The 23,888-nt window shown below is 41.2% G+C and overlaps 1 protein-coding gene across 1 annotated transcript in view; it reads left to right on the forward strand.

The window, feature by feature from the left end:
* Window positions 1-23,888, forward strand: part of PTPN1 (protein tyrosine phosphatase non-receptor type 1) — a 73,988-nt gene that overhangs the window by 30,558 nt on the left and 19,542 nt on the right. The window contains exon 2 of the mRNA XM_010383840.2: window positions 20,312-20,402. Within this exon, the coding sequence (XP_010382142.1) occupies window positions 20,312-20,402 (91 nt within the window). The remainder of the gene's footprint in view (window positions 1-20,311; window positions 20,403-23,888) is intronic.

The raw sequence follows: 23,888 nt of genomic DNA on the forward strand, positions 1-23,888 counted from the left end.
CCATGAGCCTTCTGTTAAGGAGGTCAAGGAGAGAACAGAGAAAGTTCTCAAAGTTGACTTGGTCACTGGTGCTTTCTTATGCAGTTCTTATTTTGTTTGCCATAGTCATCATCATGCTATGTCTATTTTCTCAATCCACATCCACTGCTTTCACCTTGGTTCTTTCTGGCCTGTTTGGCACACTCATTCAGTAAGTCCTTATGGAGGGCCCAGTGTCTGCATAGTTGTGCTGTGCTGATGACCAAGCCAGACCTGCGAGTGTCGGCTCTTTTGAGATGTATGAGGCGGCTCATCTGTCATCTCCTCTGGGAAGCCTCTCCAGGCTTGGTGAACAGTGGCATTTAGCAGTTGTACATGTGTCCCATGTTCCTTTCTAAGAGCCTAGGCAACAGACCTGGTCACAGGTCATCGTAGTATGGTGTGAGCTTCCTCTCTTCTTTCTGAACCTTTTGTGTTGATGGCAAGAACCAACAGAGTGACACAAGCAGCCGGCTTCTGACGTTGCTCTAGCCTCAGAATGGCCATCCCTTCTCCATCCTGGCCCTCATTGCTGAGGTTTCCTTTGAAGTAACAGTGCCGGAACAGACTAGGGGAAGCAGCTTGGACACAGCTATATGATTTATTACCACCCACATTGAGGCCAGCCAGAGTTGGCAAGGAGAGGTAGCAGGTCACTGGTGCCTGGAAGCTTCCTCTTTCCTCTGCACCAGATGTGGCTGCTCTGCAGTTACTCCTGAATTTGCTACTCTCATTTTTACTAGCCAACCTTGATGTTTTTCCCTTCTTCCTGTAGAATAGACTTTCCCTCTGATCAGTACTTTCTACTCAACACTATTTGTGGCCACAGTGGGAACTCATTGAGGACAGGGACCATGACAAAGTTACCTGCCCCATCAACACTTGGCATAACTTGAAATGCAAGGACAAAAATTGGCTGCATGTACAATGTGGACTTCACTCTGAAGGTGATCCTTAAAATTTGGCTTTGGCATCATATTGCCTTAATACACGTAGGGGGTTGGGTAAAACCAGTTACTTTAAAAGAGTTTTACAATTCTGGCTTTCTAGCTATCTTGTCCTCTTAAGAGCACAAGAATATCTTAGTGAAATTGTATACTGTTTGCTTTGAGTAACCTTGTGAAGATTGATTTTTTAGCACAGCAGGAAAGACATATTCTAATAGTGATTTTTTTCCCGGAGTTTGTATACTGCTGTTGCGTGAAAATCTGACTAGATTTAACGTTGCTGAAGTTCTTTGTTCATCCTGATTTTTGCAGGTCCTAGGGCTTTGTTTTCCTCTTAGCCTAACTTAGATGTCATCATTTCATGAGCTTTGGAGGAAGAGTGTATAGCCCATTGTGTAATATCTTTAAAGGATATTATCTCTGCAATAGCTGTTTATAAGGCCTAAGTTATTTATGTAATAATAGTGACCCCGGATCTGTTTCTAGCAATATGTATATGGATTTTAGTTCCTATATAGTTTTAGTTGTGGCTTCGAGATATTGAGCAAGCCCTCTTAAAGGATTTGGCATCCCTCAGCTTTCAAAAGCTTCTAAAAATTGATCATATGTTATTAGCAAAGGTTTACTGCCTGCTTGCATTGTATAGACAATTTATTTTTTATGTATTCCGTTCTAAGAAGGCAGACAACCAAAAGATCTTGCATCTGTTGTTGCCCAAGGCTTGTGACTAGAGAGGAAAGAGATAAGAACACTTTTTTAAAATCCTATTTTACTAAATATGTTGAGGAGGTGGTAAGATATATTTGTTGAGATTTTGCTATTTTATTCACTATTACATAAAATAGATACTCTGAACATTGCTTCTTAATTAAATATATTTGATAAAATACAACTTGCTTCCTTGGAGTTTAGAAGTCACATAACTGCCACGGAGAGCTATGCTTTCTTTGTTTTAAATATCTGCATATGAACACGGTGAACAGAAACAATTTAATGTTTCAGTATTTTCTTGTATTTTACTACAAGTTTATACACAACATAAATGTGGGGGAAGGGGGAATGTTTATACCAGAGCCGTCCTGCCCATTCTTTCCTACAGAAGGACCAAGGAGCAGTATTTATTTTAACTACAAAAATACTATTGTAGGTTTTTAAAATTCCTTGTATTTTAATCTTGTGTTCCTCTTGACCTTTAATTTGCTAAATAGTTGCAAAGAATGAAGGTAACCTGCATCATCTTCTTAAAAACCAACTCTATCTAATTATAATAGTTTGTCTATCTCTGAAAAATAGTGATGTGTTCATTCTGAAATCAGAACTACAGGATGCAGCTGCATTTGTTACTATTTGAATTTCGGGAGCAGGAGGAGGATGCAGCCTTTTGAGCTACTGAAATACACAACACAAAGAAGACACCACGTGTAGTAGAACTGTGTTTAGCTGACCAAACCAGAAGAAACACCTATTCTCAGCATAGTTTGAGACGTAAAGGCAATATAATGGGCACAGTTGAAAATTGTAGAAGGAAAATATAAACTCAGATGGTTTAATGTTAAATGCTTTTTTAAAAAGGTGACATTCCCATATTGAGGAAGAAGACTTTCTACTTTTAGAAGCAATAAAGGAAATTGCAGAGGAAAGGGTCAATAGGTTGGAATACATAAAAATTAAAAACTACTTTTAAACTTTTTTTTTTTTTGAGACAGAGGCTCACTCTGTCACCTAGGCTGGAGTGCAGTGGTGCAATCTTGGCTCACTGCAACCTCCGCTTCCTGAGTTCAAGCAATTCTCCTGCCTCAGCCTCCCAAGTAGCTGGGATTATAGGCATGGGCCACCACTCCTGGCTAATTTTTGTATTTTTAGTAGAAACAGGGTTTCACCATGTTGCCCAGGCTGTTCTCAAACTCCTGACCTCGTGATCCACCTGCCTTGGCCTCCCAAAGTGCTGGGATTACAGGCATGAGCCACTGCGCCTGGCCTAAATTGTTTCAGTGTTAATTTTTTTGAAACAGGATCTCACTGTTGCCCAGGCTGAAGTACAGTGGCCTGATCATGGCTAACTGCAGCCTTGACCTCTGGGCCCCAAGGGATCCTACCACCTCAGCGTCCCGAGTAGCTGGGAACACAGACATGCACCACCACACCCAGCTGCTTGTTTTATTTTTATTTTCGTAGAAATGAGGTTTCACCATGTTGCCCAGGCTGGTCTTGAACTTCTGGGCCCAAGCAGTCCTCCTCCCTTGGCCTCCCAAAGTGCTGGTATTACAGGTGTAAGCCATTGTGCCCTGCCTGATTTTTTAAATGTGCAAACAGATAAGTTGGAAAAGTGATTTCTAGTAAAGATAAAGAGTTGATGATCTTAAAATATGTAAAGAGCTTATATGAACACGAAAAACACTAACATTCCAAAAGATTAGAAGGCAAGGGACAGAAAGAAGCAAATCACGATGTCTGGGAAGGGACATGAATGAGCAGGTTCCCCCTGGGCCAGTGGGGCTCAAACCCACGGGGGACGTCTGAGAGACTGTGAGGAGCATGCCTCCACATTGCTGTACCTGAGAAGTAAGGAGCTGAGGTTATTTGTCTCTTTCACACTTCAGGAGGCTGAGGTGGGCGGATCACCTGAGGTCAGGAGTTTGAGACCAGCTTGGCCAACACAGTGAAACCCCATCTCTACTAAAACTAGAAATAATTAGCTGGGTGTGGTGGCACATACCTGTAATCCCAGCTACTCGGAAGGCTGAGGCATGAGAATTGCTTGAGCCCAGGAGATAGAGGCTGCAATGAGCACAGATTGCACCACTGCACTCCAGCCTGGGTGACAGAGAAAGACTCTGTCTCAAAAAGTAATAATAATAATAATAAATAAAATAAAATTAGATTGTTGGCAGAAGTAGCCACAGGTTTCTCCCACCTCTTTGCAAGTTCCTGAGTGTGATTCCCATCAAGAAGTACAATGTCTTCCTTTACTTTTTATTTTATTTATATTGTCTATGTTGTCTAGGCTGGTCCCAAACTCCTGAGCTCAAGTGATCCTTCTACCTCAGCCCCCCAAAGTGTTGGAATTACAGGCTTCAGCCACTGCACCTGGTCCAGTTACATTTTCTCGAGTAGGAATTGCGAGTCACCCTGAATATTGCATGACTTCGTAGTGGGGAGAACAATAGAAAACCATAGGCCATGGGCTAAAGTGGGTTTTGTTTCTTGTAACATCATGACAAGGCATAACACATCTTGGCATAGTAAATAGTAAGCACTCACTGAACTGATGATTTTAAATCTTTGCTGTTTATTCAGCAACATTAAATTAATGTTTATTCAGCTAACATTAAATTAGCTCTATGTTAGTGGAATTGCATCTTCCTCGTGGATTAGTCTGAAAAAGATGAGAAATCTGTATGTAGACCAAGTTATCCTTAAACTGCTAATAATGTATGATATATGATACATGTGGTTTTATGTGTACCGTCTGGCACCATTGTTCTCAGGCACTTTTCAGTGCCAGAACTCTTAATCCAGAGAAAGAAGCAAAAAGAAAGATGCAAGTGCAGCTAGAGGTTGTAGCCTTTGAACGATTCTGGCTTAATAAGAGTGGTCCACCTGAGCTCAGTGGCTCACACCTGTAATCCTAGCACTTTGGGAGGCCAAGGCAGGCAGATCGCTTTGAGCCCAGGAGTTCAAGACCAGGCGGGCAACATAGTGAGACCCCCCTGTCTCTACAAAAGAATAGAAACAATGAGCCAGGATGTAACGTTTGTGAAGGTTGCATGTGACAGCGCCTAGCTCAGACATCTGTTTGACTGTCTTCCCCACTGAAGCGCAGGCTCTGTGAGGGCAGGATTTTTGTCTTTCTTGTTAGTCTTCATATGCTTAGTACGTGCCACATAGTTGATGCTCAGTCGATATTTGGATGAATTGAAGGGATTAATGCATTGAATCTAAACCTTGCTTTCTTAATGCATATGGGGAGTTCTTTGGAAAGCCACACAGAGGAGCTTGGTTGCCTGCTTCCTCTATTCCCCAGATTGTCTTTTTATTGTTGTGGCTTCACGGAAGCACTCTCGTTTCAAATAATTTTGGGCATTGGTCATTTTTATTCTTTGTTCCTTCTTCATCCTTACCCTTCAGATGGTATGTAGAAAAGTACACTACATCTAGAAAGCACTTCATAAACTCATTTGGTTGATAGTAATACATATGCCTTTTCCTTGGTTCTGGTAGCAGAATCTTGTGCTGCTCTTGGAATATAGAAGAAATTCTTAACCAAAGCCAGTTTCATTTTGATGTTCTATTTTCCTTCCATTCACACTCCAAATTGTTCACCAAAGTATCATCCCAGTTTTGTGAGGATGGTTCTCCATACTTCAGGGTAGGAGTATCATGTGGGTTCCTATGGTACCTTTCTCCCTGGGACCATGGAGGGCAGAAGCTGGTGATTGGTAGTCTGGTTCCCGGTAAGGAAAGCTGTGAGCCTTCCACTTGCAGATGTCTGCCAACTACATGTGTCCTTAGTCAACTGTACCACTGTCCTCCGGCAAACAGCCAGAAGCCCAGGGCCTGAAGTTCTTAAGCTGTCATTATGGAAAGCAGAAGGTAAACAAAACAGAAGTGAAAGTAGATTTAATTTTTTAGACTGTTCTCTTACAGGAATGGTTTTGTGGTTCTCAGCATTTAAAAAAAAATAGTGGTTCCAATATGTTTTATTGACATCAATTACTGTAAGTCTGATTCATTTTCTGCCTATTGATTTCTACCCAAGGTGAAATTCTTGACATTTAACAGAAAACATAAGTGATTTTTAAAAAGCAGACACTATTAAGGACTGTAAAAATAAGGTTTAAAATCAAGGACACTTGAAAAAGCAATTTTTATATCTTTGATAACGATTCTATTCTATTTCTTTGTATAAATAATATAAATAAAGGCTCTAGTAGCTTATTATATTGAAGTTGGTGTGCTATTTCTAAATTCTGGTTTAAGGCCCAAATTCATTTTATCTGCATTAACTTTTTTTTTTTTTTTTTTTGAGACAGAGTGTCACTCTGTCACCCAGGCTAGAGTGCAGTGGTGTGATCTCGGCTCACTGCAGCCTCTGCCTCCCGGGTTCAAGCGATTCTCCTGCCTCAGCCTCCTGAGTAGCTGGGATTACAGGTGCACGCCACCACGCCCAGCTAATTTTTGTATTTTTAGTAGAGACGGGGTTTCACTGTGTTGGTCAGGCTGGTCTCAAACTCCTGACCTTGTGATCCGCCTGCCTCGGCCTCTGAAAGTGCTGGGATTACAGGCGTGAGCCACCGCGCCCGGCCGCGTTAAAATTTTTCAGTGGTAGACCACCATGTCAATATGTTGTTTTTACTGATAACAGTATTTTCTTAAAGGTAGGATGCTCCATTCCAGATGAATCTCATTCTAGCTGGAAAATAATTTTTCAGTTCTGAAACTACATCAGGCCTCAGGGAATCAAAAATAGCTATTAGCCACACACATATAAAGTGGCTTTGCTTTATAAATGATTTAGGGTCACCATCAATGACAGTGGTCTGTTTTTATTGTATTTTTAAGAGTTTCTTATCTTAAATGGCTGCATAACTTAGAGTTTTAAAAAATTAAGTAAATGACCATGTTAATGCTCTATTAAGCCTCCAAACAATATTGTAATTTACTTTGAAGATTTTTTTATTCTCAACATCCTGCAGCTTGACCCTTTGCCTCCGTGTCTCAGTGCTGCTTATTTTGAGGTATGGACTGGAGTCCGTTTATCCCCCTTGTCTTTGAACTGCTCTGTTTTGTGTTTCATAATTATTCATGCTGCATCGTGGGCACATTCCTCTGTAGCAGCTTTCAATCTGCTCATGCTTTGACTGGGTTTAATCTAGCATTTATCCTATCTCTTGAGGTTTTTAAAAAAATTTTCATGATTATTCATTTTATTTCCAGGATTTATCATTTCTTCAGTCGCATCTCCTTGTTCTGGTTTTACTTCTTCCTGTTTTTATTCATAACATCTTTTTTATACACGATTCCTTCATGTATTTCTAATCTTAAATATATTTATTTGCTTATTTTATTCTTTTTTTTTTTTTTTTTTTTTTTGAGACAAGGTCTTACTCTGCCACCAGGCTGGAGTGCAGTGACATAGTCGTAGCTCACTGGAACCTCAACTACTTGGACTCAAGTGACCTTCCCACCTCAGCCTCCCAGGTAGCTAGGACTACAGGTGTGAGAGCCACCACACCCAGCTAATTTTTGTTTGTTTGTAGGGATGGGTTCTTACTATGTTGCCCAGGCTGGTCTTGAATTCCTGGGCTCACGTGATCTGCCCTTTTTGGCCTCCTCAAGTGCTGAGATTATAGGCGTGAACCACTGCACCTGGCCAAGTATGTTTGTTTATTTATTTATTTTTTAATTTGAGAGGGAATCTCGCTCTGTTGTGCCCAGGCTGTAGTGCAGTGGCACAATCTCAGCTCACTGCAACCTCTGCCTCCTGGGTTCATGCGATTCTCTTGCCTCAGCCTCCTGAGTAGCTGGGCTTACAGGCGCGTGCCACCACACGTAGCTAATTTTTGTATTTTTAGTAGAGGTGGGGTTTTACCCTGTTGGTCAGGCTGGTCTTGAACTCGTGACCTAAAGTGATCCGCCCGCCTTGGCCTCCCAAAGTGCTGGGATTACAGGCACGAGCCACCACGCCCGGCCCAAGTATGTTTATTTTTAAAGTCCTCAACAACTTTACAATAAAGTGCATATGGAATGGATTTTTCTTCTAGTGGATTTGTTGGTTATCTTTTGTAGAACTAACTAGTTATCTTCTGCGTTTGATACCTTGCTTGTAGGTCATTTTGAGTTGGGAGCCTTTTGTTTTGTTTTCATTCTCATGCTGTTTTCGAGCCTAGCTGTGCCTTTATGGTTTTCTCTAAATTTAATTGACCATTGTTTTATGTTTGGAGCAGTGGGTGTACATCAGAGCCTGGAACGAGCCCCACCGTCTCCACCAGGAGGTCTCTATGCCAGTTTGACGAAGCATTTTTTCATACTCCCATTCCTGCCCTTATCTCTTGATTTGTGGGAATTTTGTAAAGCAGTTGATTGTTTTTTCCACGTAGTTTTCCAAGTGCACGTAATTGTTCTGTTAGTGATTTATAGCTCCATTATCTATTAACCTTGCCCCGGACCACTGTACAAGCAGACCCAATGCTTCCTCCAGCTGTGGCAGGGACAGTTACTTGGTACCCTGCTGCCTTTTCAATGCTGACCAGTTTTGCTCCCTCCTCCCCTCAACCCCTGTCTCTCATTCAACTATCACATAAGATTCTGGTTTGCTTTTTAGTATGTGTTCTTATTCAGTACATAGTCATTTTGAAATTTAAACCAAAACACACTTGGTACTGATTAGCTTAATTTTAAGCTTTTTCTTCATTATTAAACAGTGTAGTTTATCTTAGCATTTAATATTAAGTATATGACTTGTTTCATATTGCTTATATGAATGTATATGTAAATATAAAAATATTTTCCTAACGTTTTTGTAGTACATATATATTGTTTCATTAACTTTCATATATGAAGGATATAGCTTTGCTTTTGACTTGGAAGACATTGAACCTCTGATGATTTGTGTATTCCTCAGAGTATACTTTGTTACACAGAAGTTTTCTCATTTATAATGAGATTTGTGATTGACAAAATTTGTTCAAGATGCATTACTTTGAAGATCTGGTTTCTAAAATTTTATGCTAGCCACCCCACCCCCCTTCTATATATATCTCCCTATTCAGCAACTACTGCAAGAGTTCCAGGAAATGTACACCGTGTGTTCACTTACTGCATTTTAAATCATTGCCTTTACTATACTTCTAGCTCTGTCTGTACATTTCTGAGAGCCAGTAGCTTCCCTAAAGAACCAGGTAACAACTCGAACAATCAAATTAGACAACCATTTGTAGAATGGAGGTTCCAGGAGAGCTTAGAAGATATGATGGGTGCTAAGGGACTTTGTCGTCCCTGAAGTTCCAGTGAGTAAAAGGTACCCTTGGAATTTTTTCTTCCTTTAGACTTTTAAAACAGAGATCACTGTCAAAAATTACTCTTTATGCTTTGAATCCATGTTTTAGTAACTATTTTGGCACTGTTTGGTCAGAAGCCTGTGTGGTTCAACTGCAAATAAATAAATAAATAAATAAATAAAATGTAATTTCAGTAACTTCCATTTTGTAACAAGTAATTGAGAAAATAGGATTGGATCAGATATTTGCTTATACATACTCCCTTTCAGGAGCACTTCTGTTCTGTTCTGTAAAGAGTGTTGGTATAGTGTTAAGGACACTAAGCTTTGGGAACCTTTAGAAGCATCCATTAATTCCGTTAACAGAATTATGTTGAGTGCCTACTTTGGGCCTGGGCCTATGTTAGGAGGGGACGCTAAGGTGAGAGTCCAAAGCACTTCTTCTCAGACTCCTGGCTGCTAATGGGTTGCTGTCTCTACTTCTTCACTTAGCAGATAGCTTTAAAATGAGTAATGCATTTTACCGTGGAGCCTCGAAGAGACATTCACCCAGTTGTGGACCGAGGAGAAGGGTGTTAAACCCAGATTGGGATGTTTCGCTTGATGAAGTGCTTAATATAAACATGGAAATATTTCCGCAAGGCTAAACTGGCTTTTATGCTTGTGTGTTTTCAGGAGAAATAGAAATCTCTAACCAAACATTGTCAGCTTTTCACCCAAGTTTGACTTTTTGCCTAATTGAATTTGGGAGGTGTTTGAATAATGGATATTGATTGAGCTTTCCTGAATAAATATAAAAATTAATTAACTCCAGGCTCTAATTCATTCTGTTACCAGAGCTTTATGTTACCCCTTTGTGTTCATTGGGAGATCATCGGTTATCTTCTTAAATGAGTGGGGGAGGATGGGAAATGAGGAAGAGCTGTAGAAACTATTCAGGTGAGGAAGGTTTCTGCCCTGCTCACTTCCTTCACCCTTTTAAAATCTCCAGCTCAGCAGATGCTTTGTTTAAACTTGATCAAGTGTTTGTGAATCTTTCTAGCCTAGCTAAATCATAACTTTGGAAGGACTTGCTTTTTTCTCTCATGACAATGGTTTACCACAGAAATGATTCAGATCATTTTGGGTGCCTGATGCCTATGTAAAGTGATACAGTGAAATGGAAACCATTTACCTGTAAGCTTTGGGCACACCCAAGCCTGCTTCAGGAGCACATGATCAGGCTTGCACTCTGAGAGAGCCATACACATTTGACATCTATGATGTGTGGTGTTTTATTCTATCACATTTCTGAAATCTAGACTAGGAGCAAGGAGGCTGTTAAAAAAACGCTGAGGTATGGACTAAGGGAAGGAGGGATCTGTAAAGAATCTGTTTGTTACCTGTTGATACCATTTCCCATTGGTAAAATTTCTGATTTAGTGTGATCCAGCCCTGAGATGCTGAGGCAGACACTGAATGATTCCTGACATCTTGATTGTTTTTGTTTAGGGGACTCTTCTGGGAATCTGTTTCATGGCAAGTTTATTATTCCCTTTTGGTTTGGCTCATCAGTTTACCCAGCAGTCATCTTACCAGTTTTAAAGGCTTTTATTTTATTTTGTTTTCTCTGTGGAAATTTTACACATTCAGTAGATTAGAAGTATTTATTTAATCTTTGGTTAGCATAATAAAAGATCTTCTAGGGACACTTTGTGCTTGCAGTGGAAGGCTAGTTAAATATGTTCATTAGTCATGAATCTGCTTTTTCTATAGCTCTTGGAAAGTTAGCTTACCTGTGATACAGTTGTAGAATACAGGAATCTTGTTTTGCTGTTATGGTACGGTAGTTACTTTCTTCCAAACCACTAATGTTATAGTTGCCTTTTATTGTATAGGTCCTATCACCCCTCAATTTTAAGACTCTAAGCCTGGCATTTTATCTTACAAAATGAAATATAAAGACTTGTACTCAGAGTATGTGTATGTTTTCCATGTACCATTCTAAAATAGGGAAAGATGAGGGATTCATCAGAAACTGTGATTTCTAATAAATTATCCAGAAACTGACCCCTTCTCACCTCTTCTGTTACTGTCACTGTGGTTTCAGCCACCAGCATCCTTTGCTGCATTGTTACCTTAGCTTCCTGACTGTATCCTTCCTTACACCATTGATCCCTGCAATCCTATCTGCATGTAGCAGCCAGAAGGGATCCACTTACTGCTGTGAGCAGAAATCCTCGGCCAGGTGCAGTGGCTCATGCCTGTAATCTCAGCACTTTGGGAGGCTGAGACTGGAGAATTGTTTGAGCCCTGGAGTTTGAGACCAGCCTCAAACTGGGTAATATAATGAGACCTCATCTCTACCAAAAAAAAAATTTTTTTTTTAAACTAGCCAGGTATAGTACTAATATACCTGTTCTGGGATCCAGCATGCTCTCCCTGACCTGCAGCTTCATCTCCACCACTTTGCCCCTCACTCCCACCACAATGGCTTTCTTCTCTTCCTCAGACATGCCAAGCATCCTCCTACCTGAAATCTTCCCCCCCAAACATTCCCATGGCTCACTCCCTCACCTTTGTCAGATCTCTGTTACAGTGTCACTTTTACTGGAAGGTCTTTTGTGACCATCCTACTTATTATTAAAAAAAAAAAACTACGCAAATTTCTCCTTTTATTTCCTCTACTTGATTTTTCAGTTTAGTATTTATCAGCTGACATATGTTTTGTCTCTCTGTCTCTCTCTGTCTCTCATAGAAGGTACATTCTATAAAGGAAGGACTTTTTATGTTTGGTTCTTTGCTGTAGCTCCAATATTCAAAACAGTGCCTGACACACAGTAGGCCCTTTATACTTGTTGAATAAATGTTGACACTCTGATATCTAATTTTTATCTGGTGACTAATATGAAAACTGTAGAGTGATAATAAAAGCATTACCTTAGTAGACTGGAAAGGGATGAGCCCTAGGATGAACTTTCTGCCTGGCGATCTTGCTGAGTTTAGGATGCAGATTGGGGTTCAAAGGAGGCTGAAATGGCTAGGATTTGCAGAGCAGGGTACTAAGGATGAGCAGTCTGTGATGGAAAGAACTCTAGAAATCTGCAAAGGGATCACCTTGAGTCTGGCTGGATACAGTATACACTTGCTAGGGTGTATCTTCATGAGCTTGGATAAAGAGCAACTGTTGGGGAATGGATAATTCCCAGCACTCATTCAAGTTTGCATTGGCCAGAATGGAGAGAGACAGACCTCCATAATATGTAGGATATTTGGTAGAAACATTCAACCAAAAACCATCAGATACACAAGAAGTAATAATAATAAGCAAACAATGTGATGCTTAGCTAGAAGAAAAATCAGACATAGAAACAAGCCCAGAAATGACAGATGATAAATTAGCAGATAAAGACATTAAGACAGCTGTTATAAATAACTTAGTAGATTTAAAGAAAAACAACATAATGAGGATAATGGAAGAAAAAGAACCAAATACCATTTCTAAAGAAGAAAAATACAGTATCTGAAATGAAACTTTAACTGGATAGGATTAGTAGCAGTTTAGGCACTGCAGAAGAAAAACAAACAGTGAACATCTATATGAGAATATACCCAAGTGAAGTACAGAGAGGGAAAAAAAATGTGGATTGGGGTGATCCTCAGTGACATATGGAACAATATTAAACAAGTCTGCCCCCAAAATACTTGAAGGAATAATGTTCAAATTTTTTCCAGGTTAATGAAAACTATAAGCCTGCAGATTCAAGCATTTCAACAAACCTTCAGCAAAATAAAAAAAACCAAAGTAGACCTGGCACAGTGTCTCATGCCTGCAATCCCAGCACTTTGGGAGCCTGAGTCAGGAGGATCGCTTGAGATCTGTTTGGGCAACATAGCCGGACCCTGTCTCTACAAAAAATAAAATGAAATAAATTGGCTGCATGTGCTGGTCCACACCTGTAATTCTAGCTAGCCTGGAGGCTAAGGAGGGAGGATTGCCTGAGCCCAGTAGTTCAAGGCTGGAGTGAGCTAGGACCGCCACTGCACTCCAGCCTAGGCAACAGCAAGACCACATCTCTCCAAAAAAAAAAAAAAAAAAAAGGCAGTGAAATAAAGACTTATTTGGGGAAAAAATAAAGGCAGAATATTTGTTGCCAGCAGACTAGCATTAAAAAAAAAAAGGAAGTCCTTGAAGCAGAAGAGAAATAATAAAAGATGGAAATTTGGATATATCTAAAAGAATGAGGACTGCTAAAAGTGATATATATAAATATGAAATATATTTTTATCATTTTAAAATTTATTTAAAGCAAAAGTAATATATTTATAACATATAGAAGTAAAGATGTATGATAATAGCATAAAGGGTAAGTGGACAACTGCTGTTGTCATATTTTTGGTAAAATGCACTATTATTTGAAAGTAGACCATTATGAATTAAATGCATATTGTAAACCAGATGGAACCACTAAAAGGTGAAAATAAAGAGATATGGCTAATGTGCCAATGGTGGAGATAAGATAGATGCAAAAAAAAAGGAAAACATTCAAAGGAAGGCAGAGATAGAGGAAAAAAGAAACAAAGATCAAATGAGTCAAATAGAAAGCAACTAAACTAGCAACATGGCAGATTTAAATCTAGCCATGCCAATAGTTATATTAAATGTAAATATTCTAAAGACCTGAATTAAAGGATGAAGACTGTCAGATTAGATTGAAAAAGCATGACCCAACTACATGCTGTCTGTAAGAAATTAGAGAAAGAACAAATTAAATCCAAAGTAAGAAGAAGAAAGGAAATAAGAGTAGAAGTTAGTGAAGTATAAAACAAAGAGCAAAGAAAATCGATTAAATTGAAAAGCTGGTTCTTTGTAAAGATCAATAAAATTGATAAATTTCTAGCTAAACTGGCAAAGAAAAAAGAGAAGACATATAAATTAACAGTATCAGGAAGAAAAACAGAGAATTCAAAGTATTATGCAAACTGTGTGCTAGTAAATGCAGTAAGTTAGATGGTATGGAAAAAAATGTGAACAATACAAAGCAGACTGTGGTTGCCCTTGGTGGCAGTAGTCGAGTGGGAGTAGAAGGTTGAATTGACTGAAACCAGAAGCACAAGTGAACTTTTTGGGGTGATGAAAATGTTTTGTATCTTGGTTGCATTGATAGTTAAATGGTTGTAGACATTGCTTAAAACTCACTGAACACTTAAGTGGGTATGTTTTATTATTTGTAAAATATACCTCAAAGGCAGTTTTAAAAACTTACTCAAGTACATACTTAAGATCTTTGCATTTTACTCTGAGTATACCTTAATTTTAAAATCTATTTTTTAAAAAGTATTATGTAGATACCTTTTATTTTCCCAGTGTCTTTGTTAAATGACATCTCCATGTTTTCCTTCTTCCCTCTCTTCTTTTTTTTAAATTTCTCTCTCTCTCAGGCATGCACACACACACCAAAAAAAGTACATATGCATAATCCTTTTGGCTGAATAAAATCAGTTGCAACTGTTATTGACATTTTGGCCCTTATTTGCTCCGGGTAAATATTCATTAGCCAAGTGGTTTATCTGTATCAGATATTTCTTACATCTTCATCCAGTCACACCAGCTGGACTGACCAGATTGTTTTTCACTTCAAGGGCAGAATTTGTACTCACTGCTGAATGCTTCCAAATGATAAGTAGAACAACAAATTTAAGACCTAGATTTTTACTCTTTCAGGTTTTTTTTTTTCTCTCTCTCTCTGCTGTATGGCGTTTCCCTGAAAGCTTAATCTCATCTGTAAGTGATGCAGTGGACGTGTTACTATTGGATTAATTTATTTACTTTTAGGTAGGTTTGTAATCTGTTGTCATGCTGTCGTTTTTTCGTGTGCGGTTTGTTTTTGTTTTTGAGACAGAGTCCCGCTCTGTTGCCCAGGTTAGGGAGGCTAGAGTGCAGTGATGCATTTATGGGTCACCGTAGCCTCAATCTCCTGGGCTCAAGTGATCCTCCTGCCTCAACCCCTTGTGTAGATGGGACCACAGGTGCGCGCCACCACACCCGGCTAATTTTTTAAGTTTGTTGTAGAGACGAGGTATCATTTTTTTGCCCAAGGCTGATCTTGAACTCCTGGGCTCAAACAATCCTCCGACCTCGGCTCCCAAAGTGCTGGGATTACAGACGTGAGCCACCACTCCCAGCTCCATCATTCTGTTATTAGTTGCTCTCTAGTATGAGTCAAAAACTCTTACCTGCCATTTTATAGTTTTGTAAATAAATAAGCAGAACAGCAGAATGTGGACATTTTTTAAAATCTAAGTTGAATATGCACGTGACTCAAGGAGTCAAATAGTACCATAATCGGTTTATGATAATATCCAGTGGTTTGACTGGGTGTGGTGGCTCACACTTGTAATCCCAGCACCTTGGGAGGCCGAGGCATGTGGATCACCTGAAGTTAGGAGTTCGAGACCAGTCTGACCTACATGGTAAAACCCTGTCTCTACTAAAATACAAAATTAGCCGGGCATGGTGGTGCATGCCTGTAATCCCAGCTACGTGGAAGGCTGAGGCGGGAGAATTGCTTGAACCCAGGAGGCAGAGGTTGCAGTGAGCCGAGGTTGCACTATTTCAGAACAATTTTCCGTAATATCAGCGAGTGCTGTCCAGTAGACATATAATATAATCTACATACTTGATTTTACCTTTTCTTGTAGCCATAGTAAGAAAGGTCAAAAGAAGCAGATGAAATTAATAGCCTGGACAACAAGAGCAAAACCCCATCATTTGAGAAAAACAAAATCTGGTGGCTTGCTGCCCCCACCTCAGACCGTTTCTCTGGTCTTTCTCATCAGCCACCACTCCCAGTCTTTGTTCTGCTGATTGATTACAGCTTGTTTGTATCTCCATATTTCTAAGCAAAATGTTTATCTTTTTTAAACTTATACATTCTTTTTATTATTTTTCAGAGACAGGGTCTTAACTCTGTCGCCCAGGCTGGAGTACAGTGGCACCATCATAGCTCACTGCAGCCTTGAACTCCTGGGCTCAAGCGGTCTTCCCGCCTCAGCCTCTCAGGTAGCTGAGACTACAGGCACATACCACTGTGCCCACCTCAAAATGTTTATCTTTTGATGTATTAATCGAGACCATTATTAAGGTGGAGGATTTAGTTTTCTTAAACAGCCATCCCCTTTCTTTTCCTCCCCTCTGCTTCACCTCCCCCATTCTCCCAATGTTTTACCTTTTGCTTAAATCAGTACTCATTGTTTACATTATTTGCCTCTGTACATAGTCACAGATAGTATTGTACTGTACTGTATTTCTTTTTTAAACATTATTTCTGTTGTTAATAATTGACTTTTTAATTTTTTTTCCTATTTTGTTTTTTAAATAGATGGGATCTTACTATGTTGCCCAGTCTGGAGTTCAGTGGCTCTTTGTGGGCACGATCCCACTGCTGATCAGTACAGGAATTTCCACCTGCTCCATTTCCAACCTGGGCCAGTTCACCCCTTCTTAGGCAACCTGGAGATCCCTCATTCCTGGGGGGTCAACATATTGATGCCAAATTTAGTGTGAACACCCGATCGGCATAGCGCATGCAGCCCAGGACTCCTGGGCTCAAGCAGTCCTCCCACCTCAGCCTCCTGCACAGCTGAGATTACAGATACTTGTCACCACGCTGGGTTAATTTTTGTATTTTTTGTAGAGGTGGGGTTTTGCCATGTTGTCCAGACTCATCTCAAACTTCTCAGCTCAAGTGAGCCTCCTGCCCCGGCTTCCCAAGTAGCTGGGATTATAGATGCATGCCACAACACCCCATGATAATTGCCTTTTTTTTTTATTTACATAGTTTTCTTTGTACCTTTTGCTAATCTTCCCATATCTTCTTATAGCCTTACAGAACAATTTTCCATAAGATCAGGGAGTACTGTCCAGTAGACGCATATTACAACCCATATACATGATTTTCCCTTTTCTTGTAGCCGTGGTAAAAAAGGTCAAAAGAAGCAGATGAAATTAATAGTATCTTTTACTTAACCCAGTTTGTTCAAAATGTTATTTCAATAAATGGTCAATATTTAAAATACTTGAGATATTTTGCTTTTTTAAATTTCTTTTGTTACTACGTCTTCAAAATCCAGTGCATATTTTACACTTACAGAACATCTCTTTTCAGACTGGCCACATGTGGCTCGGGGTTACTGTATTGGACAGAGCGGTTCCAGTTTCAAGTTTTTCCTTGGAGACATCCCACTTGAAATTTCCATTCTCCGTGTATCTGGGTGGTTGGTCTGTGGTCACCTCAATGGCTTTTACCTCCATTAAAACTTGCCACTCACAGCTGTCACCTTGAGACTTCCTTTGCTTTTCTTCTCTATTGGATATCCGGTTTCCTGAATTTCAGGTCTTCTCATTTTCCTCTGGTAGTTTTGTTAGGTCATGGTTGGTATGGCATGGTTGGGATAGCGTGTTCACACAGCTATCTTGTGAGTCCCACTCCTTCAATCCAGCCTGCTCACTTCCCGTGTCTGTCATGTAGTTGTCACCGTGCTGTCTCTCCCTCCAGTTTTTGCAGAAATTTCCTTTGTCTTCACTCTTGGGTCTTTCTCCCCCACCCCCCATGTATCCTATAGCTTTCTCTTTCTTTAGTTTATTTAATCACTCAGGTGGAAAAGATGCTCCAGTGATGACTGAGAAAAGGGGAGCATGGATGATAAAGGTATTGAGACCTTCCAGGTCAGGGAATTTTTTTTTTTTTTTGAGACGTAGTTTTGCTCTTGCTGTCCAGGCTGGAGTGCGGTGGCACCATCTCGGCTCACTGCAAGCTCCGCCTCCCGGGTTCAAGTGATTCTCCTGCCCCAGCCTCCCGAGTAGCTGGGATTACAGGCGCCCGCCCCCACGCCCGGCTAATTTTTGTATTTTTACTAGAGACGGGGTTTCACTGTGTTGGCCGGGCTGGCCTCGAACTCCTGCCTCAGGCGACCCGCCCGCCTCGGAATGTTTTGTTGTCCCTTCTCATTTCACGTCTGTTGGGCCAGGTATAGAATTCCAGGTGGAAGTCGTTGTTCTTAGAATCTTGAGGGCATTGCTTCATTGCTGGCCAGTTTTCAGTGTTCTTGCAAAGTCTGAAGCCATGCTAATCACCTCATCCTTTGAAAGTGAACTGTTTTTTCTTCCCAGAAACGTACAGAGCGTTCTCTTTGTCCGCAGAATTCTGGGATTGCAGTTACTGTGCCTTAGAATGGGTCTGTTTTTATCGTCATGCAGAGTACTGGATGGGTCGGGGGGGGTTTCTTGAATTACTTTTTGATGTTTTCTTTCCTTGTAATTTTTTGTTTGCTAATTTTCTATTTTTTTTCTTGACTTTACTTTCTTGGGCAGGGGGATTTCTTCTACTTATATTTGATTCTTCAATTGAGCTTGTCATTTTTGCTATCTTGTTTTTTGTTTTTTTTGGTTTTTTTGTTTTTTTTGAGACGGAGTCTCGCCCTGTCGCCCAGGCTGGAGTGCAGTGGCCGGATCTCAGCTCACTGCAAGCTCCGCCTCCCGGGTTTACGCCATTCTCCTGCCTCAGCCTCCCAAGTGGCTGGGACTACAGGCGCCGCCACCTCGCCCGGCTAGTTTTTTGTATTTTTTAGTAGAGACGGGGTTTCACCGTGTTAGCCAGGATGGTCTCGATCTCCTGACCTTGTGATCCACCCGTCTCGGCCTCCCAAAGTGCTGGGATTACAGGCTTGAGCCACCGCGCCCGGCCCGCTATCTTGTTTTTAAGTTTCGAGAGACATCTTTATTTTATATAACATTCTGTTCTTAATACATAGATGCAAGATGACTTTTCTTTCTGAGTATATTAGTATATATTTAAATCTTTCTATTCTCTGCAATTTGTTTCCTCTGAGGGTTGGTTTTTTTTTTTTTTCTGGTTTTTGTTTTTTGTTTTTTTGTTAGAGACTTTCCTGTTATATCTGGTCATCAGTGGTATCTGCATGTGGTGGAGAGTAAGGGTTTATTGGAGTGTGAGAGTCTTGAGCAGGTGTAAGGGGCCTGTCAACACTGCGCTAGCCACAGGGCCTCTAGGGAGGCTGCCAGTTGTGCACTCTGAGGATATCTTTTGGTTGTGCCTTTTGCCTGGTCAGATTATCTAGAGATCCTCTGCCTCCTACTTGGAGGAGAACGGTCTAGCTGTCAGCAGTGTGTCTCTTGGGGAAAAGGACTCGAGTTCCTGGTGTTTGGCTTGTGCATGGCCGCTCATACCCCATTTTTGGTGGAGCGCTCACATCTTCCACTGTGCCAGCAGTCTTGCTGCAGTTCATAGACCTCCTGGTTTACATTTTTCCAGAAAGTATATCTTTAGATTTCTGCAGAAGTCTGAGGAGCCTGGAAGGAGCTTGGGGAATGAGATGGCAATCCAGGTCTTCCCAGATGGTTCTACCTTTGTCCCCTGCAGGGAATCCCACTCCTCCTTCCTGACTGGGAGCACAGCCAGAGCCTTTGGAGGAATCTGGAGTGAAAATCTCGGGCAGTCTGGCTTTCTTACTGTTCACTTGTAGTTTTGCTTTCTCACAACTGCCAACCACTAATCAGCCTGATTTCCAGCTTCAAGATTTCTATTGCTGTTGTCTGCTTTCCTATTCCCACCATGGGGGACGGTGTCTTTTTTTTTTTTAATTATGGTTAAAATATATAAAACATAAAGTGTTCCATTTTAGCCATTTTTAGGTACACAGTTTAGTGGCAGTAAGTACATTCACGTTGTTTTGTGTATTTTTTTAATAATATAACAAATACAAATAAAAGATTGTTTAATGTGATTATAGTGGAATTTTAGGTGTGATCAGGAGCCATGGCATAGTCTTCTGTTGAAACGGGTGATAGGATTTGTTTACCACCTCCTAGGAAAGCGGTTGGATAGTTTGTTGGCATAAAACTACATTTTATATATTTTTAATAATTGTAGCTTTATAGAAATTGCAGTTGTAACTCCCAGGCCTGGCATTCAAGGCTCTCCACGATCTGGGCTACCCACCGTGTCCTCCAGCCGTCTGTCGTACCTCCTACTGCCCACTCACTGTTCCTGGCATGAGATGCGATCTCCAGCCCCCATGCCTTTGCTGTGCGGAGTGTTCCAGAGTGAATTGTCCCTCCCGTCTGTCTCTCTGCCCTCTTCCTCGTCTTTCCATCTTTCTGCCCCACATCACTGCCTTCCACCCCAGGCCTGTGCTCGTTCCTCCTCGGTTTTCCCCCATGACCTGATACATACCTCTGAATTATCACCTTGGGTTTCCCATACTGTCCAGCTCTCTTTGATGTCTGTTTCTTTGCTGAGTCTTCCTCAGTGCCTGGCAGTCAGTTAAATGTCTTTATTCTTTTTTGTAGGATATCCGACACGAAGCCAGTGACTTCCCATGTAGAGTTGCCAAGCTTCCTAAGAACAAAAACCGAAATAGGTACAGAGACGTCAGTCCCTGTAAGTATCCACGTGGCCGGTACCAGTCTTGCTCTTCCTCTGCTGCAGGCCCTTTTAGTCAAGACTCCTTTTGCCTTGGGGTTTGGTATAATAATAAATATAATAATAAATCAATGTAGCAGAGGTTTATGACTCGATTGTTTCCTATAGTAAAGGCATTAGAGACTTATAGTAATGGCTCATTTTTCCACCATTATAGAAGGGCTGAGGTTTCAGTTTCTGGAAAATTCAGTGAAGTTCAAAGCACTTTTTTTTAGCTTTGACTGCTTTTGTGATGAATCATTTTCCTACCAGCTGAAGCAGAGGGTAGCAGGCATAATAAAAGCTTTTCTGGATGACTCAGCAGCAGTGTCATTAGAGCACAAGCACTGTGTTCAGCTGTAATGAAGCCCCACACAGGCCTTCGGGGTGGGCACTGTTGTCCCCTGCGCTGAATATGCAAGGCAGCTCTGCTTGGAGTCCCCACCGCCTCCACCCCTGCCAGCCTCGTCATTCTTCCCCCTCTTTCCTGCTGTGAGTTCTTCCTAGGATTGTCAGTGTGCCTGCTGGCCTGTGGCAGCCCTGTCCGCCTTCTTAGTGACTGGCTGTCAGTCTGCTGCTGGCTGAAAAGTAAATGACTTACCATGTTAGGATTTGCATAAAGCAAGGAAAACTGGAATGAGTACAGGACGTGAACTGCGCCATCTCCTCTAGGCCACAGAGGCTTTTTTGACCCCCCTCCAAGTCTTTAGACATTGTCAGGCAGTGAGGGGTCATAGCTGCCAATGTCTCCATGGTAGTATGCTCTGCCAGGGATGCAGGAGATTATCCAGTCATTCCTCCAGTGAGCACTTCCTGCAGGTCCTGTGCCCATGGCTGGGAGTGATGGCTGTCATTGTTCTCTGCCAGAAGGGTTAGCAGTGCATCCTGATCTGACTTAGGTGGCGCCCAGATTCCTGGAAGGGGTCTAAAAATGGACTTAGACTTGGTGTAGAACGTGTGCCTCTTGGCTTGCCACGATGGTTCCCTGCCTGGTTTTGTGTGTCAGCTCTGCCACTTAGAGCTGAGTGTCTTTGGGCAGGTTGTTCTCTGTCATAGGAGTATGTGAAGATGAAGCAACATAAACCGCTTAGCCCAGTGCCCAGTACCTCACGCAGACATAAGTGCTCAGTAAATGTTGTCGGTGGTGGGGATGGTTGTCACCAACATCTGAAGTGCGCTTCTAGGTCATCAGGTGACATGATTGGCGCCAACACATGGTACTCTTGATTTAGCTCATCTCAGCTGAGGCACCTCATTGATATATGTTTAAAAACAAAAAGAAAAAACCTTGGTGATTCTGCTGTGAAGTCCTGCCAGAAACCTCCAGACCGCTGATCAGAACGCGACAGAACCATCACCGTTCACCTCTTTCACATGGTGCCAGGATACCCTGGGTTTCTAGTTTTTGCTGTACTTGCTCTAATTAGGGAATAATCTTGTCTTTAATATTCCTTTGCTACATTTTTTAACGTTCCTTATCTAAATGGTTTTATGAATCAGTTTTACAGAGAAAAAAAAACTATTTAAAATATTCTTCCAGGGGCTGGTCCAAGTACAGTAGTGTTTACAACTATATGATCACAACCAGTTACAGATTTCTTTGTTCCTTCTCCATCCCCACTGCTTTACTTGACTAGCCCCCCCAAAAAAAAAAAAAAAAAAAAAAAAAATTCTTCCAGGGAAACAATTCTCCAGCTTTTTCACTCCCAATCCCACTCTTCATATCTTTCTCCCCTCCTCCTATCCTCCAGTAGAAACAGTCATTTGCTGTGAAGGTTATGGGGAAGAATGAATCAAGGTAGAAGGTCACCTGCTGCCCAGCTCACGGTGCTGCTGGTGATGACAGCAGTCCACAGTTACAGGCACTTGCTGAACGAGGCTCTGTATACACCTCAGCTCATTGACTCTTCCCACAATCCTCTTGTCACCTACCGTTTAGCAAGTTAAAAAAACCAAGGCTCTGAGGTGAGTTGTTTGCCCAGAGTCACCCAGTGCTGTTTGAACCCACTCACGTAACTCACCAATACCATTACATAATTTTTGAGGTCTTTTATCTCTATGATCCACTTAAAAATTATCCAAGTATCTTTATTTGTACTAAGCCTCCATAATGAGAAACAGTATTCCAGATGGTGGCTAGTTTTCAAAGACATCTCTCTTTAGAATCCTTTAGAACAAAAAGCCCCAGACCACTTATCCCCATTCATGTCTCCTTTCCCCTTTGGACGCAGGGAGAAGGTACTGTTTATGGGTGGTCACCTGAGTTTATTGTCCCTTGTGCTGTGCCAGAAATAAAGGTCCCCACCTGCTCTTATTAGCTCTACTAACAGGGTAAGGAAAGTGGCCCTCAGGGAGCTACTGCTTTTGTGACAAATGATACAAGAAAAAAAGTGGCTTTTTTCTTTTTGTGATCTGGGGCAGAACTTCCAGATGAGAGTTTATTTCTAAAAACTAAAAGGTACATTTAATATACTTTCAGTGTTTGGGTTTAAATTCTCTTTCAAATGTCTTTGTGATATGCTCTGAATTTTAAAAATTTAGAATCATTGAAGTTCATTGTACTTGAACTTAAAAAAAACAAAAACCTTGTATAAAGGTCAAGGTATGACTTCATGCTGCTGTGTACTTAGGTCATTTAATCTTCAAACTACTGGACAGAGGTTAGGTTGAAGTTCGATCTTAAATCCTATCTACTGTAGCTCATCGTACTAGCAACAGCTGTAGGGACTAGGTGGAATTTATGGTGGATTTTGTTCCCTTTTAAAGATTGAAGCCACCATATTTTTTGCTCTCTAAAAGTTTATGTCAGCCAGGCATGGGTGGCTCACACTTGAAATCCCAGCACTTTGGGAGGCAGAGGTGGGTGGATCACTTGAGGCCAGGAATTCGAGACCAGCCTGACCAACATGGTGAGACCCCATCTCTACTGAAAATACAAAAATTAGGTGGGCATGGTGGCCTGTGCCTGTAATCCGAGCTACTCGGGAGACTGAGGCAGGAGAATCACTTGAACCCAGGAGATGGAGGCTGCCATGAGCTGAGAATGTACCACTGCACTCCAGCCTGGGTGACAGAGCGAGACTCTGACTCAAAAAAAAAAACACAAAAGTTACACATCAGAGAACAGACCCTTTGATGCCCTCCTCTAGTCCTGGAAGGTTTGAGGGGAGAGTAATAAGTATCACAACAAGATATGACCTGAGAACAGATTTCCCAGATAGGACATGATCCATATTGTAATATGGCTTACCGCTATTGCTTCGTAGCGTGAAGTTTCAAACACTTCCAAAAACCCTTTCAGAAAATCCCAGTCACCCCATACTGATGACTAATCTCTACTAAAACAGGGCTTCAGCCAGTGTGAATGCCCCTGATGCCACCAACTCACCTTTGCTTTTCTGTAGGGTGTGCACTTGCATGGACACATTCAGCTTTTCCGGGTTTAACCTGTGAGTTCTGGTTTGC

Source organism: Rhinopithecus roxellana, chromosome 13 (genome assembly GCF_007565055.1).
Source record: "Rhinopithecus roxellana isolate Shanxi Qingling chromosome 13, ASM756505v1, whole genome shotgun sequence".
Lineage (NCBI taxonomy): Eukaryota > Metazoa > Chordata > Mammalia > Primates > Cercopithecidae > Rhinopithecus > Rhinopithecus roxellana.